The sequence below is a fragment of the Mixophyes fleayi genome, chromosome 3, assembly GCF_038048845.1.
Source record: "Mixophyes fleayi isolate aMixFle1 chromosome 3, aMixFle1.hap1, whole genome shotgun sequence".
Taxonomy (NCBI): Eukaryota; Metazoa; Chordata; class Amphibia; order Anura; family Limnodynastidae; genus Mixophyes; species Mixophyes fleayi.
The window spans coordinates 148,220,141-148,244,161 of record NC_134404.1 but is presented as its reverse complement, the minus strand read 5'-3'; the positions used below and the strand labels follow the sequence as shown (position 1 = coordinate 148,244,161).

General features: G+C 39.2%; 1 protein-coding gene across 3 annotated transcripts; it reads left to right on the top strand.

The window, feature by feature from the left end:
* Positions 1–109: 109 nt before the first annotated feature.
* RAB23 (RAB23, member RAS oncogene family) lies at positions 110–24,021 on the top strand. 3 transcript variants are annotated; one of them, XM_075202559.1, is made up of 7 exons: positions 110–208; positions 7,915–8,118; positions 12,231–12,316; positions 16,221–16,377; positions 20,722–20,804; positions 21,850–21,942; positions 23,183–24,021. In XM_075202559.1, the coding sequence occupies exons 2-7, from the start codon at positions 7,964–7,966 to the stop codon at positions 23,320–23,322; spliced, it is 714 nt and encodes a 237-aa protein (XP_075058660.1). In that variant the 5' UTR covers positions 110–208; positions 7,915–7,963; the 3' UTR covers positions 23,323–24,021. The 3 variants fall into 3 exon arrangements, with proteins under 3 accessions (XP_075058660.1, XP_075058659.1, XP_075058661.1); XM_075202558.1 differs by lacking the exon at positions 110–208 and adding an exon at positions 215–358; XM_075202560.1 differs by lacking the exon at positions 110–208 and adding an exon at positions 409–478.

Here is a 24,021-nt window from a genome sequence, read left to right as displayed (position 1 = left end):
CTAACCGCTCAGTCCTAATGCCCACAACTGTCATGGAGCTGCTGAAGTAGAGCTGAGGATGCACAGGGTGGAGTGTGTGACGCCACAGACGCGCTAAGTTTCAGCGCCAACTGATACACAACTCAGTTCATTACTGTTTCCATTCACTCGTAGCCAAGCAACGTAAAGCTCCTCCCTCTCAGGCATTGTATGCCGCACCATGATGAAGGTGAAGCCTTGAATCGATTTTTGTTGCTCGACTGCTCTGGTCTTGTTATCTGTGTTTCTCTGACTAGTTCTCCCCGCGTTCCCCGGGCACCTGGCAACCGTGCGGCGCAGAGCGTGGCAGCTATACCCTGGTGACCGCCGCCGGAAGCAGGTGAGGAGCTGGTTCTCTGTCTGTCTGGTTATGTGAGTGTGTGGCCATAGTTATACGCCCCATCCGTCAGTGTGTACCTGCCCGGTGGTACCGCTCCATCCTCTCATCCGCTATCTGTGGGTCAGTCAGCGCCCCGGCCTGTGGGTTGTATGAGCTGTGTGGTCCGGGTGGGAGCGGCTTCCATACCCCGAGGTGTTAGTAGCTCTGTACGGTGTCGTGTATATAGCACATCCCTCCCAGTGACAGCCGGTATCACCCTGACAACTCCCCGGATGGTCCTCTCATCACTATTCTGTATATCTGCCGCGACTTCTAGGACTGTCTGTTGCTGCAGGATTTGTTGTTTCTCCTCATCTTGTGTGTGTGTGTATATATAGTACGTTTTACAATACGTTAACACTGTTCTAGAAGCTAACCTGGTTAAGACTATTGTCTCTGCTAATACAGTTATATTTTACCGAGCAATTTGTATTACTGTAATGCGAACAGTTGGTTTAGCTTATGGGTGTGCATTTAATTTATTTTGCATACATGGAGGTTCCTATCTAATAAACCTATATATTTTGAGTTTAAAATAGTTTTTCTTTTATCTGTTATCATCATCACCATTTATTTATATAGCGCCACTAATTCCACAGCGCTGTACAGAGAACTCATTCACATCAGTCCCTGTCCCATTGGAGCTTACAGTCTAAATTCCCTAACATACATACACACAGACACAGAGAGGGGGACAGACACAGAGAGGGGGACAGACACAGAGAGGGGGACAGACACAGAGGGAGAGACTATGGTCAATTTGAAAGCAGCCAATTAACCTACCAGTATGTTTTTGGAAACACTGGGAGAACATACAAACTCCACACAGATCAAGACCATGGTCGGGAATTGAACTCATGACCACAGTGCTGTGAGGCAGAAGTGCTAACCACTTAGCCATCGTGCTGTTTTGGACCAATCTTATATATTGGTGTAATGTTATTTAAATAGCTTACATTGTAACTGTATCCGCTTTTTTTGTGAGGAATAGAAGAATATGTTGCTTTTTCTTAATCTATTCTAAATTGTGAATACTTAAGTAATATTGAATACTTTTTATTGCATGCATTGCTTAACCCAATAGATCTACATTCTGGATGAGTAGGAGGCATATGGGTAGTAATATATATTTTTTCTTTTTAAAGTTTAGAGGGTCATTTAACTAAGTGCCCAAAATGTATAATTTTGGCTTCAGCTGTCATCTTTTTGCATGAATTTGAGCTTGATATGACTACATCATGTAAAGAAATTGATCATATGATCAGTGTCATGGGCATCATTTCTGTTGGTTGTGTAGCTGGTATGCCAGTCTCTCCTTTTTTTTTTCTGTACAATTTGTGAGATTACGGCAAGACAAATGTAGGCGTTTCTCTGCGTTGTGCATGGTCACAATGAAGCTACTGTACATACCACACTTTCCTATATGAAAGTTATTGCTATTAATGCATTTACTATGATTTTTTTGCGAAGTAGAACATAGTGGTTAATAAATAGATTGAAGCGCGTGTATCTAGCACTTAATGGGAGGTGATGCTAGACACGACTTTGCACCTGTTTGGTAAAGTATAACAGGCATGTATCTGTGTAGACTGGTGTCTTTCACCAGACATATTTATGAGTAATAGACTTCCAGATATTGTTTGAGATGTTCGATCACTGATCTTGTATGTAGATAGAATAGTTTTAACACTATATGTAAAAAGAACATAATGGTTCCCTTTCCTTCCTGACTTCACTATTGCAAACATGCCGCATAAAATAATCATCCACTTGAGAGCCAGTGCTCATTTTCATAAAGTAAGGGATTCTGCAGTTAGTTGGCCTGCTACAAATAAACCCGTTGGACCTGATTCATTAAGGAACTTGGGCAAGAAATTTCTTACTGAAGTCTCCTGGACAAAACCATGTTAAAATGAAAGGGGTGAAAATACTTGATAGTGTATTTGTTCACTGAAATTTAAAGTTGATATTTGTGTGCTACATGAAAAAACAGGCAGTATTTAACTTATGTGCAAAATGGAAAACTAATTTTCACCCCTTTCATTTTAACATGGTTTTGTCCAGGAGACTTCAGTAAGAAAGTTCTTGCCTTAATGAATCGGGCCCATTATCACTAACCGGTACAAGCAGTTCCGTTGAGGTTTATGAGATAATATTGCAATTTTTTCCAAATATGGATCCACACAGATGTTTGCCCAAAAATTGTCCCATTTAGCTTTGTATTGTGAATAAGACGATGAATTCAACTTAATGAGTTTTCTGTAATAACCTTTTGAAAGGAATTTTGTGTATGTATTATAGATAGATGGATGGATATAATATAGATATATCTTCAAAAAGAAAGCCCTTGTGTCTCTGAGGGAATAAAATTCCTTGGGGAAGACTAAGTGATAACATAGATTTCCCTACATTAACCAACTCATGGCATATTTGTGAAAAATGGTGTTGTCATGAAGGGGTAAAAAAACAAAACATCTGGACAAGTAAGGGCTGATTGATTTACAGTAGTTCATGTTATATAATGCAGGCAAATGTCTAGTTCCTATGGGTTACAGATTTCACATTGTTAGTAGGTCATACCCTGTATTTTTCATACATGGTAATGCCCATATTTTAGTTTTGCCAAGAAGATCACTACAGACACATTTTTATTAAACTTAAGTAATATTTTTGTTTAACTTAAGCCTTTTTCTTTTTAAAGCACTCTATTAGAACATGTAATTGTATGACAAGTCAGAAACAAAAGCTTGTCAAACCATGGGTGCTAAAAGTTGTTGAGCTCTTACACATTGTCTCCATGATCAGTTATAGCTGAAGGTGTAACTTAATTTCCTGGTAAAAATCACTCCTGCGGTGATTGATGGGTATCATGAGGATGGCTTGGGTCAATGTCTGTTACACTTTGTTTTTGTTTCAGCCCTTGGCTAAATAAACTGACCTTACCATGGCAACTGCTTTGCAGCCATCTCCACCCAACACCCCTTACAGGGAAGACATACAAATCTGTCATTGTTATCTTGATAAATGTTAGTGCAACCTGGAGAGCATTGATCTGCCATTGTGTACACACCTAAATTTCAGCCTGTTTTAGGTGTCTTTGCTGCATGTGAATAGATACCATGTTATGTATGATTACTCTGTTTACCTTATGATACATAACTAGTTAATACTGGGAAAATGTTTTTTTAATATCCTGTTCTATAAGAGATCTGTATTTGCTTTCCTTTTCAGCACACATTTTCAGATTTCTATTTCATTTCAGCAGATTGGAAATACTGAAGTGTTCTTTGCCAACGCCCTGAACATATGTTTCCAACCAAAATATTTTGCTAATGAATGTGAAACATCCCAAGAATCGTCTATGGCTGTACAGTTATGTTCTTTCCGAACTAATGTGAATGATTTTAAGCTTCGTGCCTTTGGTTCACAGGGCATTAATGGCATATTTATATAGCATTAGCAATGTACTTTTTAATTTGGTAGATTTAAAATAATTAGAATATTCAATTTTATGTCAATGCTGCACTCATGATTATTATATCCTGCAAAGCAAGTAGATCTGAAAGCTTTGCATGTATTTTTTGAAATATTGAGCTATACAGTCTACAGAATTATCATATCAGCTGATTGTATTATTATAGGTACATTAAGCTATGTTGTTTACCTACTTTACACTACTCTGTGTCCTGATCTGCTCCATGCTTACTTATCTTATAAAAGTAATTATAAAATGTTTCAATTAAATAGCTATTTTATTTGAAACAATACATTTATTTTAAAAGTAATTCTTATTTTGTATGACTGTATACTCACATCTATTAGGCGATGCTAGATTAAACATAGTTTGTAATGTAAGACCATTAGTCCATAGGTTTTTGTTTTTTTGTTTTTTTTTTACTTTCAAAATTTGGCCAGAGGCTTTTGAAAGCGTATATATTTCATTTAACAGAGAGCAGATCTCACTTACATTAATACATGAAAATATGCTGTGAAATTAAGTTGTGTGTGCAGAATAACATTTCATATTTTGGTAGTGCATAGAAACCTTATCTCTTTGTTACTATGCTGCCAATAGTGGATTAATATGCTTTACCAATTCAGTTCAGTCCTAATTGTCCAATTCATGCAAATGTAAATACACTGTGGAAAAACTAGGAGCGCCCTCATCTAGTCAATAGGGAATGTAGTGTTATGTTTGGCCATCTTCTGAGAAATGCACAACTCTTGCATTTACATTTGGTGTTTGAAGATCAAAGCTGTTGCCAGAACACTTTCCGCCCCTCCCCATTCTCTGAGGAAGTGGCGAAATTAACGCTTCTTCATGTGGTCTTGCTGCTCACCTGTATGGATTGTGATAGATCTGGGCCATGTTCTCTGGCTGCTTGCTTCAATCAGTGTACTAGCCTCTCTAAAGTGCGCAACAAACAAATGAAGTGAGATCAAGCGCTGTCTATCTCCATATAAACAAATGGTGAACTGTGAATGAAAACATAGTCAATTTGAAAGAAAAAATCTAGTGTAATTTGTCAAACATGTACAAACCACTTTATTATAATAAAATGTTAAAATCCAAGGTAAAAACAATACATGATATAGAGTGCAGGTACTCCTACCAGATACATGTAGCAAAGGTCACAGAAGACAGATCTTTTAATGCCCGAGTATCTGCTGGACCAAGGTACAGAAATAGTTGGTATACATATGGCAAGGTAAGTGCTCCTCTCTATTCCACTCGGCAATGGTTGGAGCATTTTACTGTGGTCAGTACCTTATTGTATCTAGGCGTAAAATCGTTCCTATTATGGATCTCATTCAATTTTCAGCCAGTCAGATCATTGCAATGTTCACAGTACTGTAGCGTATTCCAGTGAATGGTGCAGAATTGGTCGGGGACAGTGACATGCCCTCTTGTGTGATTATGATATTGAGGTAAGGCCGGCAATTTGGTAAAGGTCTGAATTTTCTAGAACTCTGGCGTCATGGGAACGTCCAGGCCAGTCGATGAAAACATCTGTGAAACTGACATAAAAAAATACATATAGCAATGTTTTACAATACGCATTACACATGGCACAGTCACATAAAAAACCCCATAAAAAATGCTTACCAATAATTGTGGGCCAGCCTTTGCGGTTGTAGTAATCCGCATGGTTGTCTGTGGGGGCAATGATGGGGATGTGTGTCCCGTCTATGGCTCCAGCACACTGTGGAAACCCACGCTTCAGGAATCCTGCAATTGTATCATCCAGGCGCTGACCTTGCGGTAAGGAGATGAAGCGATGATACAGGGCTTCCAGCAATGCCGTGGTGACTTCATGCACTAGAGTGCATACCGTGGATATCCCCACTCCAAACAAGCAGGAGATTGTCCGGTATTCTCCAGGGGTAGCATACCACCACAACACAATAGAAAGGCGCCTACATGGTGGAATAGGTTTCCCAAAGTTAGTGGCCTTCCTGGAAAGTGCTGGGGTAATAAGGTCCAGCACATAGTTAAATTTCCCACGTGACATTCAGAAGTGTTGCATCCACTGCTGTTCCTCAAACGCTTCCACAGTAGACCAGAAAGCTTCTCCGTGGCTACGCTCTCTGGCACGCATGGTTCGGTTACTGGCAGCACTGAATCTCAAAATTGAGGCAATGCTGGCCCTGAGAAAAGCTCTCCTTCTGCGCATATACAGACACCGAGTTTTCTTCTGTTGTGCCATAAACTTCGCCTTCCTCCTCCTGAACTGGGACTGTGCAAGAGGGCACAGTGTCAGCAGCTGCAGCAAACTCTCATTTGCTGCATAAAACAGCAAAAACACACTAGTAAACATGAACTCTGGGCTACACAAAAGTGAGTCGTCGGCCATGATGAAAAGTAATGTGGTAAACAATCACCACCCACTTTTGCATCATCTTTATGCGTCAACAAACCAGTCACCTTTGAATGACATCACCTTTTTTCAGCCATTGAAAAGTGCTCTGGTGATGACTCCCACAAATTGCCAGGGCACAGACTTGTGCAGTATGAATGGAGTCAACCCGGGAAATTCCCGGGTCCGAGGTGCAGTATGAATGGTGTTTCTGAGCTGGGACGCTCTGAGACCCTGCAAAAACCCGGGATATTGCAGGGGCGGCAGTATGAAAGTGGTATTAGACTTGGGCCAATAATTCTTTCTGCAGATTGTCTGCCTGACTCACAATACATAGATGATTAAGTGTATTTCTTTGTTTTTAGTTAACTGTTTTGTGTTAAAGCCCTTTATATCTATAGACTTCTTGTATGTTGCTCTAGCAAATGTTATGTAGTACTGGAATAATGTCAGTTTACTGGCTTTTCATCAGCTTATGGACTTACGCTTCCACCCATGCAGTACTACTTAAAATAACTGCTATTAAGAAGCATGTGAAAATAGAAGGATCCTTGTCTATTGTTTATGCCAAATCATAGACAGAGATGGAACATAGTCCTTTGAATTATAAGCTGTCACAAGCAGAGCCCTCTAAACTCTTACTGTTTGTAATATAGTAGTGTTAGAATAAATTATCGCCAATAGTTGTAGATTCAAAATGACTACCAATTTGGATCTACATCTGATTGTTAGCAGACAGAAAATACAATTAAACAATCTCTGTGATCTAACTGTGTGTGCACATTCATACCTGACTACCCTATTTGAGATACATACACCCTGATGTTTAAGCTACAGAAGCTCCTAAAAGGCCTTATTTGTACTGTAGGAAAATACTGGCTCAAGATCTAGGTGCTCCGGCCAAGGACACCTTACATGTTACCTACTGTTTATAATCAATTTGTATGTTTGGAATTAAAATGTAGACTGTAAAACAGGGATATACAAGGTAGATGAAATAAATGCAGACATGAAAACAAAGGGTGCGGAGGACCCTGCTCATTACAGAGTTTTCATTCTAAGTGAAAGAGTGCACAGCTGAAAAAAGAGGAGCGAATGTGTGGAATTTGACATGAGGAAATATCTTGTTGAATGGTGTCGATTTTTGGCCTTGAAGTAGGTGGCAAAATCAGGTGGCAAGCTTATAATATTCCTCAACCACCATCTGAATCTCCCTAGGATACCTTATTACCACCCTTACACAGTTCACATAAGACAACAACCCTTTGGCCAACATTGCTGTGTGATTGGATTATATTGCCCACTAAGCACTTTTTACCTTTGCCATCTGACTGAACCTATATGCGATATGTAGCATACTCCCATTGTCCTATAGATTGTAAGCTTGCAAGTCTCTTATCTTTTTGTCTGTCTTGCCCAGTATTGTTTTATTACTGTGCTTGTTCCAAAATGTAAAGCGCTACGGAATTTGCTGACGCTATATGAATAAATGTTGATTGTGCCAAACTCTGCCTATACTGTTAACTTTAATTAAATACAAACAATATTAATATAAATTGAATGTTATCTTCCATTTTAACTTGATTTAATTTAGTATATTGCATTATGTTTGTCTTCTCTAAACTGTAAGAGGTTAAACTTTCTGTGTAATGTTTGCAGACTGAACAAAGCCGATTTCCTACAGCACAGATTACATCAGACAAGCAGAATGTTGGAAGAGGATATGGAGGTGGCCATTAAGGTGGTGGTGGTTGGAAATGGTGCCGTTGGGAAATCAAGTATGATTCAGAGATACTGCAAGGGGATATTTACAAAGGATTACAAGAAAACAATTGGAGTAGACTTCTTGGAAAGGCAACTTGAGTATGTATTAGTAATTTTGACATTTTTTCCTCTTTCTTTATTTCCTTATTAAAGTAAAATAAATATATGCATAAAATATCGGTACAGAATGTTGGATGTTAAAATATATATAGTAGTGATGTACCATAGAAAATATAAGCTGTTTTTCTACAAATATAAAAGTTTACACCCTAGACCAAAAAAGCTTTAATTTGAGAAATGAAATGTGCCCCGAGTGCCCAGGTCTGCAGGGTTGCTGCCCACTATGTTTAGATAGGAGTCTATCACATTCTGTCTCTCACCTGACAGTTCAGAAGATAAACATAAAGTTTGGTCTGCAGCACAGTTCCTTCTCTAGCCATGCTCTGGTAACCATTGACGTAATTAAGTAACATATATTTGCAAATAAAAAGGTCCAAAACAGAAATGTGTCTGTTTCTCAGATCCAACATTACTTCCATTGTGCATAACTAACTCTATTTTGAAATGCTTAGAAATGAACAGAATTTCTGAACTTATTTTTGGAATTGCCCTAAAGCACCTTGGGGAAAACTGCAGTCAGGTATGAACTGCGTGTTCCAACTGTTGGTATAGTTAGGCCGTCTCCAGTCTGCTGTGCTCACCCAGTTTAGATTGTAGCCCTACTGGAGGTGAAACGGCACTTGCAACAGGTGATCAATTTGTGGAAATCTGTCTTACCTAAAGCAAATGTTAGATAATTACATAGTTAGCTTGGGAAAATAAAGAGAATGGTCCTTCATGTGCAACCTTTCATAGCTTATAATTGTGTTGATTCGGAGGAGGGCAAAATAATCTATGGGGGGGTTCTTTCTGAACCCCAAAAGTTGCGACATGGTAAATGTCCTAGTTCAATCACCCCATGATGTCCGGTAATTAATAAAGCTAGATATATCATTTCTTGAAAGAGAGGCATCCAATCCATCTTTAGATTCTGTTCATGAATTTACTCTAGGAATGTGTACCCATTTGCAAATGTTGACAAGTAACATTTTATGGTATGCACACCCTATATCTTGGCTTTTTTTCCACCTTTGTGAATACAGACAAAAACAATAAAAGATCAGCTTCATTTTAAGCTACTACAATCATTTTTCTTAAAGGTTTGGTGTGTCAGGTGTCAGTTCTTTTTTTTTTTTTTTTTTTTTCTTTCTAATTTATATACTTGGGAAAGAGAACATGTTGGGATTGCTCTTGCTTTCTTTAGCAATTCTTTTTATGCCACTAAACGTTGTTGCTATATGATATTTACTTGCAACAGTAGTTAATGCAAATATTTTTCATTCTTCTTTAATGCTTCTCTCAGAAATTGAGAGCAAATTCCATTTTTGTAGCTCCTTTACAGAATGTTCCATTGAACCTCAAGTAAAATATTACCATGTTGTGATCACTATTCCTCGAGATCCTCTCACATAAAATAGATTAAAATTGACTTTCTTTGCCAGAGCCTGCGCTATTTTCATTGCTAAATTCATAAATTCATAATTTCATTAGCTAAAATCATCCATTAGGAGGATCACATTTTCCTATTCTTCCATTTCAATATGTAATATTCCATACAATCATTTATGCTAGGTGTTTTTTCACAAACCCCAGTGAGTACTTTTTCTCCATGAGAATTTATTGTCATACTCTTCAGATATCATTCCGCTGTGCAGGTCTTCTACATGTAGACAAAACCCTACCCCTTTCTTATCTTTCCAGGTTCTATCCTTCCAAATTCAGGGTCCAGTCATGATTTTAATTCAGCCAAGTCTCTATTAAGCTCACTGTATAATAACTTTGTTCTAACGCCATTAATTGCATCGCAGCTATTTTGTTTGAAAGACACCTTGGGGTATATTTACTAAACTGCAGGTTTGGAAAAAGTGGAAATGTTGCCTATAGCAACCAACGGCTGTCATTTTGTAGAATGTACTAAATATATGATAACTGGAGTCTGGTTGCTATAGGTAACATCTCCACTTTTTCAGCCCCTCAGTTTAGTAAATATACCCTCTAGCATTAGTTGCTATAGGTCTGCTATTTTATTTTACACTCCTCATCTCCTTTTCTAATTCCTACCCCCACCCTCTCCCCGATTCTATACGGCCTGTTCTACATGTACGCTATATTGCTTACGTCTTCCATCTTCACCTGCCAGTTCTTAGTCCAAACTCTGGGCAAGCTTCTATTTATAGCCGTACCCCCCCCACCCCATTGATCTGTAGCCTCTCCCTAGTGTAGAGTCTGTAGTCGAGAGAGAAATCGGCCCTGTTCTCTGAAAATCCAAACCCCAACTTCAACAACTATTAACATCCCGCTGTCTTTCAGGTGTAGCATGTGGCACAGGTAGTGCTTCAGACAATACTACATTGGGGGTCTTTGCGGTAAGTTCACAGCCTAATTCCCTGACCTGATTTCTGAGGCTTATCGGTTTACTATTAACTTTGTTACTAGTAGCAATAACCGCTGGGTTCTCCCATATCCCTTCCACCAATATATCAACCCAGTCCACCATATGCCAAACCCGAGCATCCAGGAGATGGAAGACTGTTCTGATAACCTTACACTGTATGTGTCATCCTAGCAACTGAACCCCCTACCATCAACATGTCTCACCTTCACTACACTCCTGCTCCCATCTTTACTTGAATAGTCTTTGTGCAGGTTGTTAAGCTATCCATGTTACTCCTGAGCTGACATCTCCATTATAAACCAATATGGCATATTATTTTTTGTGTTTGTTAGATTATGTTTTGCCTCCATGTCATGGCACGGTGGCACCAAGGCTAGCATTGCTGCCTCACAGAGCTGGATTCATGGGTTCACTTACAACTAAAGCCCCAGTAGGTAATATGAGAGTACTACTGCAGAATATTTATGTAGTATTACAGTACCATTGAGCTACTTACAGCTACAATATAATATTTTTTAAAATAGATGAGTACAAAAATAATCATAAGCTTTTGAATAAACGTGCCACAAAGAAAAAAAACATTGCTTTCGTAATCCTGTGAATGAAACTAAGCAATCCTAAGAATAACTACACTTTTCGGACAGTCGTCAGGAAAGTGCAAGTAAAACATTGCACATCTCAGAAGTCACTTGGCTTTGTAGCTAGTTTTTGATTTACAATTGTGCTTCTGTTGACACATTTTTGCATTACTCCAGCTCACTAAGCTTTATAGTGTTGAGGCAGGATAAGGTGGTAAGACTTCTTCTAGTCTAGACTGCTTCACCCTCCAGACCGCATGACCTAGAGAATGTAGAGTTCAGTAGCACTGTGTTTGGCGTTTAGAGCATGACCTTATGCTCTTTAAAGGAGGTATTAAAGACCATTTTTTATTGTTGTGTTTTACAATAACATTTTCTTAAACTTAAAAAAAAATAGTCAATTATGAGAGCTGCCATTATAGGGATAACATTACAGTTTAATATTTGCATAAGACATTAAAAAGGTGCATCTAGAATTGTCATGTTTAATTCTGCTTTAAACATGCGCATTGTTGGTTTGATCACAAGCACATTTAGATGCTGTATAGTTCAGCGCTATTTAATCCAAAAATAAATGATACATTCATATTTTAAAACTAAACACCGACACCACCTACTCAATAAGCACATTCTCCTGCCTAATCAGGAATTGTGTTTTTGTTTTGTTTTTTTAAGTAATCGCCTAATATATTTTTCTTCTATGGGCCTTAATTATTTACAATTGTTGGTTACATTCTTACATTACATTTCACCCCCCTACCAACCATGTTCATGAAAAGTTGTATTCACTCAACCCAAGAAAAATTTAAGACAAACATAACACCACTGTCTTTCTGAGCCACTTTTGCTTTCATTAGTATTATATTATAAAGATCCAGGTACAGTGTGTTGAGAAACTAACAAGCTGTTTTACATTAAAGCAAGGCTGTAATTCTGCGGCACAGCCAGAAAGTGCCTTGTCAGTTTAAACTTGTTAATTCCCTTCTTGAATTTGGCAATGGCAAACATGGGTGACAATCTAATCAAACATAATGGTACAGGAAATGTTCAGGCAACATAGCTGAGATCAGAGATTGCATGCTTTTGTACACCATTAGAGCCTCTATGACTAATATTCGCATTTGATTTTTGTCTTTTAGGATAAATGATGAAGATGTTCGACTTATGCTGTGGGACACTGCTGGTCAAGAGGAGTTTGATGCAATTACTAAAGCATATTACAGGGGTTAGTATAGCAAAAAATGATCTGCGATAAACCACTGTTTAAGCCAAAAACAAAAAATAATTGTTCCAACCAAGAAACTTGTTTTGTCAAGGAAAACAATGTTGGTATTCTAGTGTTAAACCCACGGGAACAGTGTACAAGGCAGAGGTTATTTATTTATTTTAAGTGAAATGAAGCTAAGTTATTCCATATGGCTGTGGATGATTTCTGTTGACTGTGTGAAGCTGTCTGGTGAGACAAACTTTAAAAAAAAAAAAAATATATAAATCTAATTTTCTGGGCAGCAGTGCATTCATTGAGGAGTTTAAGTAACTGGTTACTTATACATCACAGCAGCCTAACAGAGTGTTTCTGTAACTATATGATCATCAAACAAGATGGGAAGAGGCACTGTAATCAAATAAAAGGGCACTTTGGAGAGTAGATATGTCTACGCTTATAGCAGAAATGGAAACCTAAGTTTGATCGGGCTGTTTCATTCTATGACAGGGACCATGTAATGTTATTCACCAAATCCGGATATCTGTTATCCCTAACATAGGAGGATACACAAGGACAGGGAGCGCATATAGTGGACTCTAGTGTTATTAGTTATATTGGAGAGGAGAATCTGTCTAATAACATTTTACCCAGAATGGGTGACTGGCAGGAATTTTAAGAAATTCATATCCGTTACTAATTTAGGCAAGGAGGTTGTGTGGTTTCTTGTTTTTTTTGTTTGGTCCTCTTTATGTAACCTATGTACATACATACCATGGTTCACTTATTATAGTGGTGCCTGTATATATGCAGCAACGGACACATTTGTCTCATTCTGCAGGGAGGATATACCCCAGTTAATACTGAGACTGAGTATTTGCCAGAAATCCATAATGATATATTCATCTCTACAGCAATGGACCAGGGCGTCCAAATACAACACCTTTAATCTCTATGTAAAGATCAACATTTCCCTTTATTTTCCACACACAAACCTTCACAGCTGAGTACTAGGCACAAGCTGCTCCTTAGCAAGGGCATAACCAAGTAAGTACAGGAGGCAAACCTACCTAGTGCCTTGGCTTGGAAGGAAAATTAAAATCCTTATATTAATGTTAATCGTGTGATAGTCCTCTCGCAAGAAGACAGCTTAAGTGCATGACCTATATAAATGGATTGTGATCTGATGTTATTGGAAGAACTAGAACAACAGAGAGCGGTTTATATTCTGTACTTGGAAATTGCCTTGTTATTGAGTTAGGAAAAAAAAATATGTTGAGTTAGAAATTACCTAAATCGATATCCTGTGTGTGTGTGTATATATATATATATATATATATAATTATAAATGGCTAGTGGCGTGTGTTAGTCTGTTTGTGTGTGGAAAAAATAAAACCAAGCTGCAGCGCCACCTGCTGGGCGGAGTTATACACTGACCTACTAAATTCTTAGTGTGTGTGGAAAAAAAAATTCAGAAAGGGCTGAAATTTGATATACTAAGATGTTTTTAATTTAATTTAATTTGTTAATTGTTAAAAGTGTTTATAAAGATTTTAAAAAAAAATTATATATATTTCTTGAAGGAGAAGTGACAGTTGGGAGTGGTTGGTGGTTGCCGGGGGTGACAGTGGGGAGTCTTTAACACCTTAAGTAGCTTGATTTGACTAGAATGCATGAGTATCATGCACGGGTTAACTGACCTACTAAATTCTTAGTGTGTGTGGGAAAAAAACCCTCAAAAAGGGCTGAAATTTGGTATACTGACATTATTGACGAGTTGAGGGGTCAAACTCATTTTCGTGAGGTAATTTTACCTCATGAACACACATGTGTACAGTGGCGGATCCAGGGGGGTGCGATCGGGGCAATCGCCCCCCCCCCCCCCCCCCCCAGCAGGGGTTTGCTGCCGACGGCTGCACAGTATGTGCAGGTCTGTTTGGCAGTGACAGTGTGCTGCCCGGCTGCTCTGATTGTGTTTTAAACACAATCGGAGCAGCCGGGCAGCACACTGTCACTGCTGAGCAGACCTGCACACTGCACATACTGTGCAGCCTCAGAAGTCGGAAAGGGGGCGGGGCCTAAATCGCCCTGCCCTAACATCCCCCCGGGGAACAAACATTTTCTAGAATGCATGAGTATCATGCACGGGTTAACTTGTGTGTGTGTGTGTGTGTGTGTGTGTGTGTGTGTGTGTGTGTGTATATATAAATAATTTAAAGACAGATATGTTAAACTCTGCAGTAAAATACACCTTATAATACAACTAGAATAAACATGAGGTGCACATTTTGATCGAAGTGGCGATGCCAATCTATCACGCCAAATTGACCTCTTTCAGATGGGTACCTACACTAACAATTTATAATTTTAGGATATGTGACTTGCCTCATTTAGTGCCTCTAAATTTTGGAAATTAGGGTGTGTGCGGACCATCCCCCCTTGAAATTTTGTGTGTGTGTGTATATACACAACGGTCAACCAGAACTTTAAAACCACTGACAAGTGAAGTGTTTAAAATTGATTATCTCATTACAATGACAACTGTCAAGGTGTATTAGGCAGCAAGTTAACAGTCATTTCTTGAAGTTGATGTGTTGGAAACAAGAGAAATGGGCAAGCATAAGGATCTGAGCGACTTTGACAGGGGCCAAATTGTAATGGCTAGGCAACCGGATCACAACATCTCCAAAATGGCAGGTCTTGTGGGGTGCTCCCAACATGCAGTGGTCATAGCCTACCAAATGTGGTCTAGGGAAGGACAATCTCGAAACCAGCGATAGGGTTATGGGCGCCCAAGGCTCATTGATGCACGTGGGAAGCAAAGGCTAGCTCGTTTGGTCTAATTCCACAGAAGAACTAGTGTAGCACAATTGCTGAAAAATTTGCACACAATGCACTACAGCTTGCTGCATACCAGTCAGAAGTGCCCATGTTGATCCCTGCCCACCACCAAAAGTGCTTACAATGGGCATGAGAAAGCCAGAACAGGACCATTGAGCAATGGTAGAAGGTGCCCTGGTCTGATGAGTGTTAGTTTTCTTTTACATCATGTGGACGGTCTGTTGCGTGTGCGGCGTTTACCTGGGGAAGAGATGGCACAAGGATGCACTATGGGAAGAGGGCAAACCAGCAGTGTGATGCTCTGGGCAATGTTTTGCTGGGAGACCTTGGGCCCTGGTATTCATGTGGATGTTACTTTGACATCTGCCACCTACCGAAATATTGTTGCAGACCAAGTACACATTTCATGCAACGGTATTTTCTGATGTTAGTGGCCTCTTTCAGAAGGATAATGTGCCCTGCCACACTGCAAAAAATGTTCAGGAATGGTCTGAGGAACATGACAAAGAGTTCAAGGTGTTGACTTGATCTCCATTCCCCAGATCTCAATCCGATCAAACACTTGAGATGTGCAGGAAAAAACAAGTCCAAGCCATGGAGGCCCCACCTCACAACTTGCAGGACTTAAAGGATCTGCTGCTAACATCTTGGTGCCAGATACCATAGGACCCCTTCAGAGGTCTTGTGGAGTCCCTGGTTGACAGGTCAGAACTATTTTGGTGGCACGAGGGGGACCTACACAATATTAGGCAGGTGGTTTTAATGTTGTGGCTGATCGGTGTATATGTGTTTTATATATTGTATTGTATTGTATTGTATTATATTCAGTGTCCCTTATAAGTATAAATGCACCAAACTGCTAAAAGAAACCCTGTTAATATTATTTCAAACACATACATACTGTCGGGATTCTAGTTATTTTCAGTTATTTGACACTTGTTTTGCTGCATCAAAAACCTATTTTGAGTATATATCAATTGCTGATTCTCCAAGCAGTGGTAGTCCCATTGTCTTGGTTTAGTGAATTTAAGGACTTCTGTATTTATATGTTGTATAAGTGATTGCATTAATCCTGTAATGATAGGTGCCCAAGCTTGTGTACTGGTATTTTCTACCACGGACCGGGAATCCTTTGAAGCAGTGCCCAGCTGGAGAGAGAAGGTGATGGCTGAAGTTGGAGATATTCCCACTGTTCTTGTTCAAAATAAAATTGACCTGCTTGACGATACAGTTATTAAGAAGTAAGTCACTAAATTTGCTGTATACCATCTTTGAGAAATATTTACCCTGTATTATCTGCTTGTCTTGATGTGTAAAAACAAGAGGATATGGAAAATTAAGGTGCAAAACTTAATCATTTTGTTAAATGAATCATTAAAGCCCAGAATGAAAACAATTTTTTTATATTGGTTTCCCTCCTAAAACTGATTTAATATTTTGTTGTGTTGGGTAAATTCTTAAAAATAATGAGTGGTGACATGGCCTCCTGAGTGTAAAAGTGTGATGCACACTGCCTATTCTCCCGCTAGTGAACCTGCTTTTTTTTCCTGCTTTTAAGTGATTTGGTGACAGTCTTTTGGCAGTTTCCCTTACTTGTCTGAGTTGATAGCACAGTTGACAGTCTGCCGATGTACATAGCCTCCAGACAGAGAGGGGCTGTTGCCTGTGAGCGAATATTCTGTGGTGTGCGGCATTTCCCTCTGACTCCCCTCCGGCGAGTGCATACTACATCCCTCCATAGACCAGAGCATCCAGCACGAGGTGAAACTAGCTTCCAGTACAAACTTTACTACTTCCCATTCAAAGACCGGCAGTGGCATGAAAACTCCTGCCAAACCAGCATCTTTATCAAAGGCAAGTTTTCTATTGGTAAGAAGGGGGCTACCTCTGCAACCGTCCTCCTCCCCAACTTAGTAAGACAACGGTGAGTGATATAATATTGTAAATTAACACCTGGAAGCAAATGCTCTCAGACCTTGAAGGCCACGCACACAGAAATAATGTTCGATTTGTGGATGTTCCCGAAAGGGTCCAACCTGGAAGCAATTTTGGAAATATGGCTCACTCAGGAATTTGGCAGGGATGCTTTTGCCCCACAGTTTGCAGTGTAGAGAACGCATCCACTCTCACCCCATGGCCTGCAATCTTGAGGCCCGCCTCATATATTCATTTTCATGTTTTTATATTCTAAAAACCCTGACACAGATTTCAAATTAGTTAGACAGCATGGTCTAAAGCATGACAACCAAGAGTTTTCCCAGATTGTGCCATGGAAATTCAGAAAAATTGTTTCCAATTCATTCAGGTCTAGGCCAAATTATTTGAGTTTCAACACCCTTGTTCTCTGCTTTATCCTGAGCATCTTTGCGTCTTGGCAAATTAAAGAACACGTTTCTTCACTACCCCCATGGAGGCAACAAGTGGATTTAGGAGCCATGCAGGACAAGGCATGGGAGGCTATAATGTGCAGCCGTGGGAAATGACCTCAGATTCATGGTTACATCATACATAGGGTGTATCTTATTCCTACAAGGCTGGTTAAGGTTTGGGGGAATTCTGAGCCTGCGTTGTCCTAAATGTCACTTTGTGGCTTGAATATTCTGGCACCTACTCTGGGAGAGCTCTGTGATACAAACATACTGGCGAATGGTCAGAATATGCATTACCAGAACTTGCATCTCCATCCCACTCTCAGCCCCAGGACTAAAACTGAAGGATGTAATAAAAGGGATAATCGGGCAATACCTAATGAACGTGCAACCATCCCTTCCCCCCCAAACTCAGAGACTGGATAACTGTAGTAAATTATACGGTGGAGTATGAGAAACTTATATACACCAAGAGAAATTGGGTTTTAATATTTGACCAAATTTGGGAAGGGTGGACCCACACTTGTTCTGCTGTAGGTCTCACAAACAATGACGTGCCTGCGGGTGCAGAATCTTGAGCACCCAGTACACTGCATTGATGTAGATCAGGGGCCTGATTCATTAAGGATCTTAACTGAAATAAAAAGTTTCTGAAGTCTCCTGGACCAAACCATGTAACAATGCAAGGGGTGCAAATTAGGATTTTGTTTTGCACATAAGTTAAATGCCTGTTTTTTCATGTAGCACACAAATACTTGATAGCTTATTTGTACACTGAAATATTGAAAGTTGATATTTGTGTGCTACATGAAAAAACAGTCAGTATTTAACTTATGTGCAAAACAAAATCCTAATTTGCACCCCTTGCATTGTAACATGGTTTGGTCCAGGAGACTGAAATAAGACGTTTCTGAAGTTAAGATCCTTAATGAATCAGGCCCCAGGTCATGAATGTATTACTGTTTCTATAAATAAACAGTGTTGTCAGTGTTGGTTAATTATCTAGCTTTAGTTACTTATCACAGTATGAAGCAACGTCCAACCATAATCTGTATGTTTCGTTCGTTAACTATAGACCATAGTGTATGTACCTTGTTTGTAAGTTTTGTAATTCTACAAAAACAATAAAAATAAACTTTTATTTAAAAAAAAAAAAAAAGAAAAAGAGTAATGCTTCAGATTGCTACCACATAAAACCAAAAACTTGAACACCCCACTGGAGAACCTTTTTAAAAATAACATTTTACTTATACACATGGAGACATTGATAGACTAGGTGGACCTGCAGGATGTGTTCGGCTATCTTTTGAGCCCTATTGGGAGAAAAGGGCTAAATTAAATAAAATTTTTATTCTTGCCTTCCCCTGTGTTTATTCTTTTACTGTAAGATCTATCACCCTTTCTCTAAAAAGTTCTTACTTGTGTTACTTTTAAATCTTTCTCTGATTACAAAGTGTCCCTTGTCTAGAATATTTATTTTTAAAGCAGTCATGCAGTCAGGCTTTCGCTCTCAACACTCCACAGAGACTGCGCTGACCAAAGTTGTCAATGATTTGATCACAGCAAATAATAATAAATACTCTCTTCTAATTCTCCTGGATTTCTCTGTTGCATTTGACACTGTTGACCACTCTCTCCTCATACAAATGCTACAATCCCTAGGTCTTGAAGGCACTGCCCTATCCTGGTTCTCATCCTACCTATCTAATCGCTCTTTCAGTGTTAATTTCTCTGGATCCACATCTGCTCCGCTTCCTTTATCAGTTGGAGTTCCACAAGGCTCAGTCCTAGGTCCTCTGCTATTCTCTATCTACACCACTTCTCTTGGAAAACTAATAAGCTCCTTTGGATTTCAGTATCATCTCTATGCGGATGATACACAAATTTATCTATCCTCTCCTGATCTTTCACCATCTGTGTTGTCTCGCGTTACTGACTCTCTTTCTGCCATTTCATCTTGGATGTCTTCTCACCAACTCCAACTCAATCTTTCAAAAACTGAATTAATAATATTCCAACCCACCAACAGAAGCTTCCAGCCTGACATTTCTATTTCTGTTGATAACATGACCATAAATCCCACCCCGCAAGCTCGTTGCCTAGGTGTAATCCTTGATTCACAACTGTCGTTTATTCCCCACATCAACTCTATATCTAAATCACGTTACATACACCTAAAGAACATTTCCAGAATACGCACATATCTGACACAAGACACCGCAAAAACATCAATTCACGCACTCATCATCTCCCGCATCGACTATTGCAATTTCCTCCTTACTGGTCTTCCCAAAGTCAGACTTGAACCCCTACAATCTATTTTGCATGCAGCGGCTAGATTGATTTTCCTTACAAACCGTTATTCCTCAGCTGAGCCACTCTGTCAGTCTCTACATTGGCTGCCTGTATTTCAACGAATCCAATATAAAATTCTTCTACTAACGTACAAGGCCATCAACAAAATTGCACCGACATACATTTCCTCACTTGTCTCTAAATATCTCCCTACTCGACATCTACGTCTCTCCTTCACTCTCATCACATCCTCCCATTCTCGGTTACAGGATTTTTTTCGGGCTGCACCTACTTTGTGGAATTCCCTCCCACGCACAGTAAGACTTTCCTCTAGCCTTCAAACCTTCAAGCGTTCACTGAAAACCCACCTCTTCAGACAAGGTTATGATATTCCTCAACCATCATCTTAATTTCCCTAGATTACCCTATTACCATCCTCTACACTGCTAACGCAAGACAACAACTTTCTGACCAACATTGCAACACACACAGCCCACTCAGTACTTTTACCTTTGCGGTCTGGCTGGTCCATTATGCAAAATGATGTAGCACATGCCCTTGTGTTTCTAACTCCCATTGTCCTATAGATTGTAAGCTTTCGAGCAGGGTTCTCTTACCTCTCTGTCTGTATGTATTACCCAGTATTGTCTTATTAATGTTTGTTCCCAATTGTAAAGCGCTACGGAATTTGCTGGCGCTATATAAATAAATGATGATGATGATGAAGCTACTGCCTTCCTGTTAATACTTTTGATATATTGCAATGTTTCTATAATATTACCTATATGCCTTCTCCCTATAAGCTGTACAGAGCTTTATCTCTTGAAATCTTTTTTTAATAAGTATTTTGTTATGCAGCCCTGTACTGTTTTTTTTAGTGACTCATAGATGTTTATTTTCTCCCTTTTTATTTTATTAAAGTGAAGAAGCAGAAGGTCTTGCTAAAAGGTTAAAACTGCGATTTTACAGGACATCTGTTAAGGAAGATTTAAATGTTACTGAAGGTGAGTTATTTTATTACTCAAATTTATAAAGCACCAGTATATCCCACCCACAGGGATGTAAAAGGAGAGCAATTTACTTAATTTTAAATCTCTTGTGGATTTGCCATCATACCAGTCACTTGGTGGGAAATAACTTACTCTGACAAGTGCTTTCGAATGGTTCAGCTTTGGGTAGACATTATGCCAGGATAATGGCGTCCTCCCAACAGTACTCTAGAAAGGACGGGGCATGATCATATGGTTATCATACCACAAAATGTTGTGTCTTCATTTATGTAGGCTATTTAACAGATGCCAAAGACACTCTTTCCACAAAGTATATAAGACTTCAGGAAGCGCTTCTCGGCAGGACCTTAAAATGTCAATAAGTGTCACTTTAATCCATGTAAATAAAGGGTGCCTTTTATACTGTAATCAAGAACAAAAGTTAATTTGCCAAATGTGTAGGTTAATAATTTTTCAGATGTTCGTGTAAGTACAGGAAACTAACTGATACTGCTCCATGTCCTTATGTGCCGATTGTGTCCATAACAATCCAGAGGTCACTTTTTTTTTTTTCATTTAATTCTAACCAATTTGTTGTCCATGCAATCAAACGTTCTGATAGTATCATCATCACTATTTATTTATATAGCACCACTGAAACTGCAGCGCTGTACAGAGAACTCATTCACATCAGTCCCTGCCCCATTGTGCGTATGTTAGGGAATTTAGACTGTAAGCTCCACAGACAGAGATAGACTAGGGTCAATTTTGATAGCAACCAATTAACCTATTAGTATGTTTTTGGAGTGTGGGAGGAAACCGTAGCACCCGGAGGAAACCCACGCAAACACAGGGAGAACATACAAACTCCACACAGATAAGGCCATGGTCGGGAATCGAACTCATGACCCCAGTGCTGTAAGGCAGAAGGGCTAATCACTTAGCCACCGTGTATCAAGTGATCTTGATAAATTATAATTTCAGGGTCACTAACACCCTTAATAAATTATACTAAAGTATAGATTGGTTGTACAGCAGTTAACCAAATATTCTCTTTCAGTTTTTAAATATTTGGCTGACAAGTATCTACAAAGGCTAAAACAACAGACTGCTGAAGATACAGAAGTTGTGCATACTAGTGGCAACAAAATTGGTAAGTATATGAATATATTAAGGCAAAGGTTCAGTATGAGATTTTTTTTTTTAGGGTTTTGTTTGTATAATAAGACATTTTAGTTTATATTATAATGTAAGCTAAAACTGATATAGCTAAGGTGGCATTTTGGTGTGTCATGGTGTGCAGTGAACATAGCTGGTGGTGAAATTACATTAGGAGGATATTGAGAGGAACCAGGGACACTAATGAGAACGCAGCCTATTGATTCACTAGGAACACTGAATTCTAGTGAATAGTCTGCATTCTCATTAATTTCAAACATTCTTGGTGAATTAATAGGTTGCATGCTTATTTCTTGATACAATTTTTATGTATGGTCAGCCCAAAATGAGTCCGTTCAGAGAATTGTTAAGTAAGTTGTATTGGGGGTACCTTCCACCCCCATATCCTTCTTGATCATTAGGGGCATTCTTGTGACTTGGGCTTTAGACACACATTAGACACACTACAATTTTGACATAGCATTGCCATCGTAACAACGTTTGTGTGTGTGTCAACTGTGACCAAAAGAGAGAAAAATTAAGCTGTGATCAGCTGTAAGAGTGATGAAATATTAAAAGAATGAGCAAAGGAATGAAGTGGTGTTAGGCTGCCAGTTTGATGACAGAGGTCTTCACCTTTAGCAGCCACCTTTACCTTAGCGTAGTGCAAGTTTGTTATACAACACCGCAGCGGCAGGCCAGGGTCACAGGCAAGCAGGCAAGTTCCAAGGTACAGGCAGAGGATCACAACAGTAATACAGCAATACAAGAATACAGAGCAGGTCAGCACAGCACAGACTGGACGCTATAGCAGTCAGGGAGGCTAAGCCCTAAGTACGGACAACAGCCAATAAGGAGGCAAGCTCCATAATCAGATAATGGGATCCAGATGTTGAACTGATAAAACTGCGCCTGCGGGTCGCAGCGCTAATTGGATGGTCACGCGCTCGGCAGTGTTTTGCCTGCTGGGACGCGTACAGCGACTGAAGGAGCGCCCCGACCGTTGCCCTGGCAACAGCCGGGTAGCGGCGGAACAGACGTCCTGGACGTCATGACGAGGCCAGGACGAGGGGCATTGAGGGGAAGCGAGCCGCAGTGGCAAGTGGTAACTATATTACAGTAGATTTCCCTCAGTAATGAAGAAATAAACATATATTTTGTATTTACTTTTTCTACGTTTAACTGTATAATTATGCTTGTAAACTATAATTTGTACAATATCTTTCTCAATTAAGGTGTATTTAACACAGCTGGTGGCAGCCACTCCGGACAGAAATCTAATGCTATGAATGGAGGAGATGTAATCAATCTAAGGCCAAATAAACAGAGGACCAAGAAAAGCAAAAGTCCTTTCAGCAGTTGTAGCGTCCTCTAGAACTGTATTTATAAGATCAAGAAGAAGAACTAGGAATCTGGGACTGCAGTGCAATTAACGAAAGAGGAATACAGCCACTTCCAGAGATAACAGTCCATATTTAGCTGAATTTGTTCTTGTCAAGATAATGCAGTGCGGGTTACTTCAGAAATGTTACATGAGCTCTTAGGCCACCTAGTGTTCTACAATGATATCACATGTTTGGTGTATCAACAGAACAAATGCTGCCCAAATATGGTTTTTACAGTGTTTTGAATTTGAATAAACCCAAATATTGATAGTATTTGAGGATAAATACATATTTAATATAACAAAATACAGGGATGCTTGGCTGCATCGTCTATGTAAAAATAGGGTACATCATACATGATACATGTGCAATATTAATTTAAATCACTAAACATTGCCTACTGTCGATGAAATTGTCAGGTTTATTAAACTCTTCATAAAGGATGTTAATTCCAGTTTTGACAGTCAAACATTGCAAAATTCTTAATATTCAATTTACACAGAAATACAGGTTATATCTGATGAAATGTGTACATGTTTGGGGACCTTGAACTGACTAAGTGATGTGCACAGTGCCAAACTTCTTTTTCACATTGAGCTGCTAATGTGAGTTTGGGGTTGTTTCTTGTTTGTTTATTTTGTAAAATAACTTGAGTGACCTAATTCTATTTCTTGAAAACATTTGATTTT

What these genes read in the sequence shown, in the direction of transcription:
- RAB23 (XM_075202559.1), top strand. Translation starts at nt 7,964, where the DNA reads ATGTTGGAAGAGGATATGGAGGTGGCCATTAAGGTGGTGGTGGTTGGA. An exon ending in GACGATACAGTTATTAAGAA is followed by an intron (nt 16,378 to 20,721) that starts GTAAGTCACTAA and finishes ATTTTATTAAAG; the next exon opens with TGAAGAAGCAGAAGGTCTTG. An exon ending in TACTAGTGGCAACAAAATTG is followed by an intron (nt 21,943 to 23,182) that starts GTAAGTATATGA and finishes TTCTCAATTAAG; the next exon opens with GTGTATTTAACACAGCTGGT.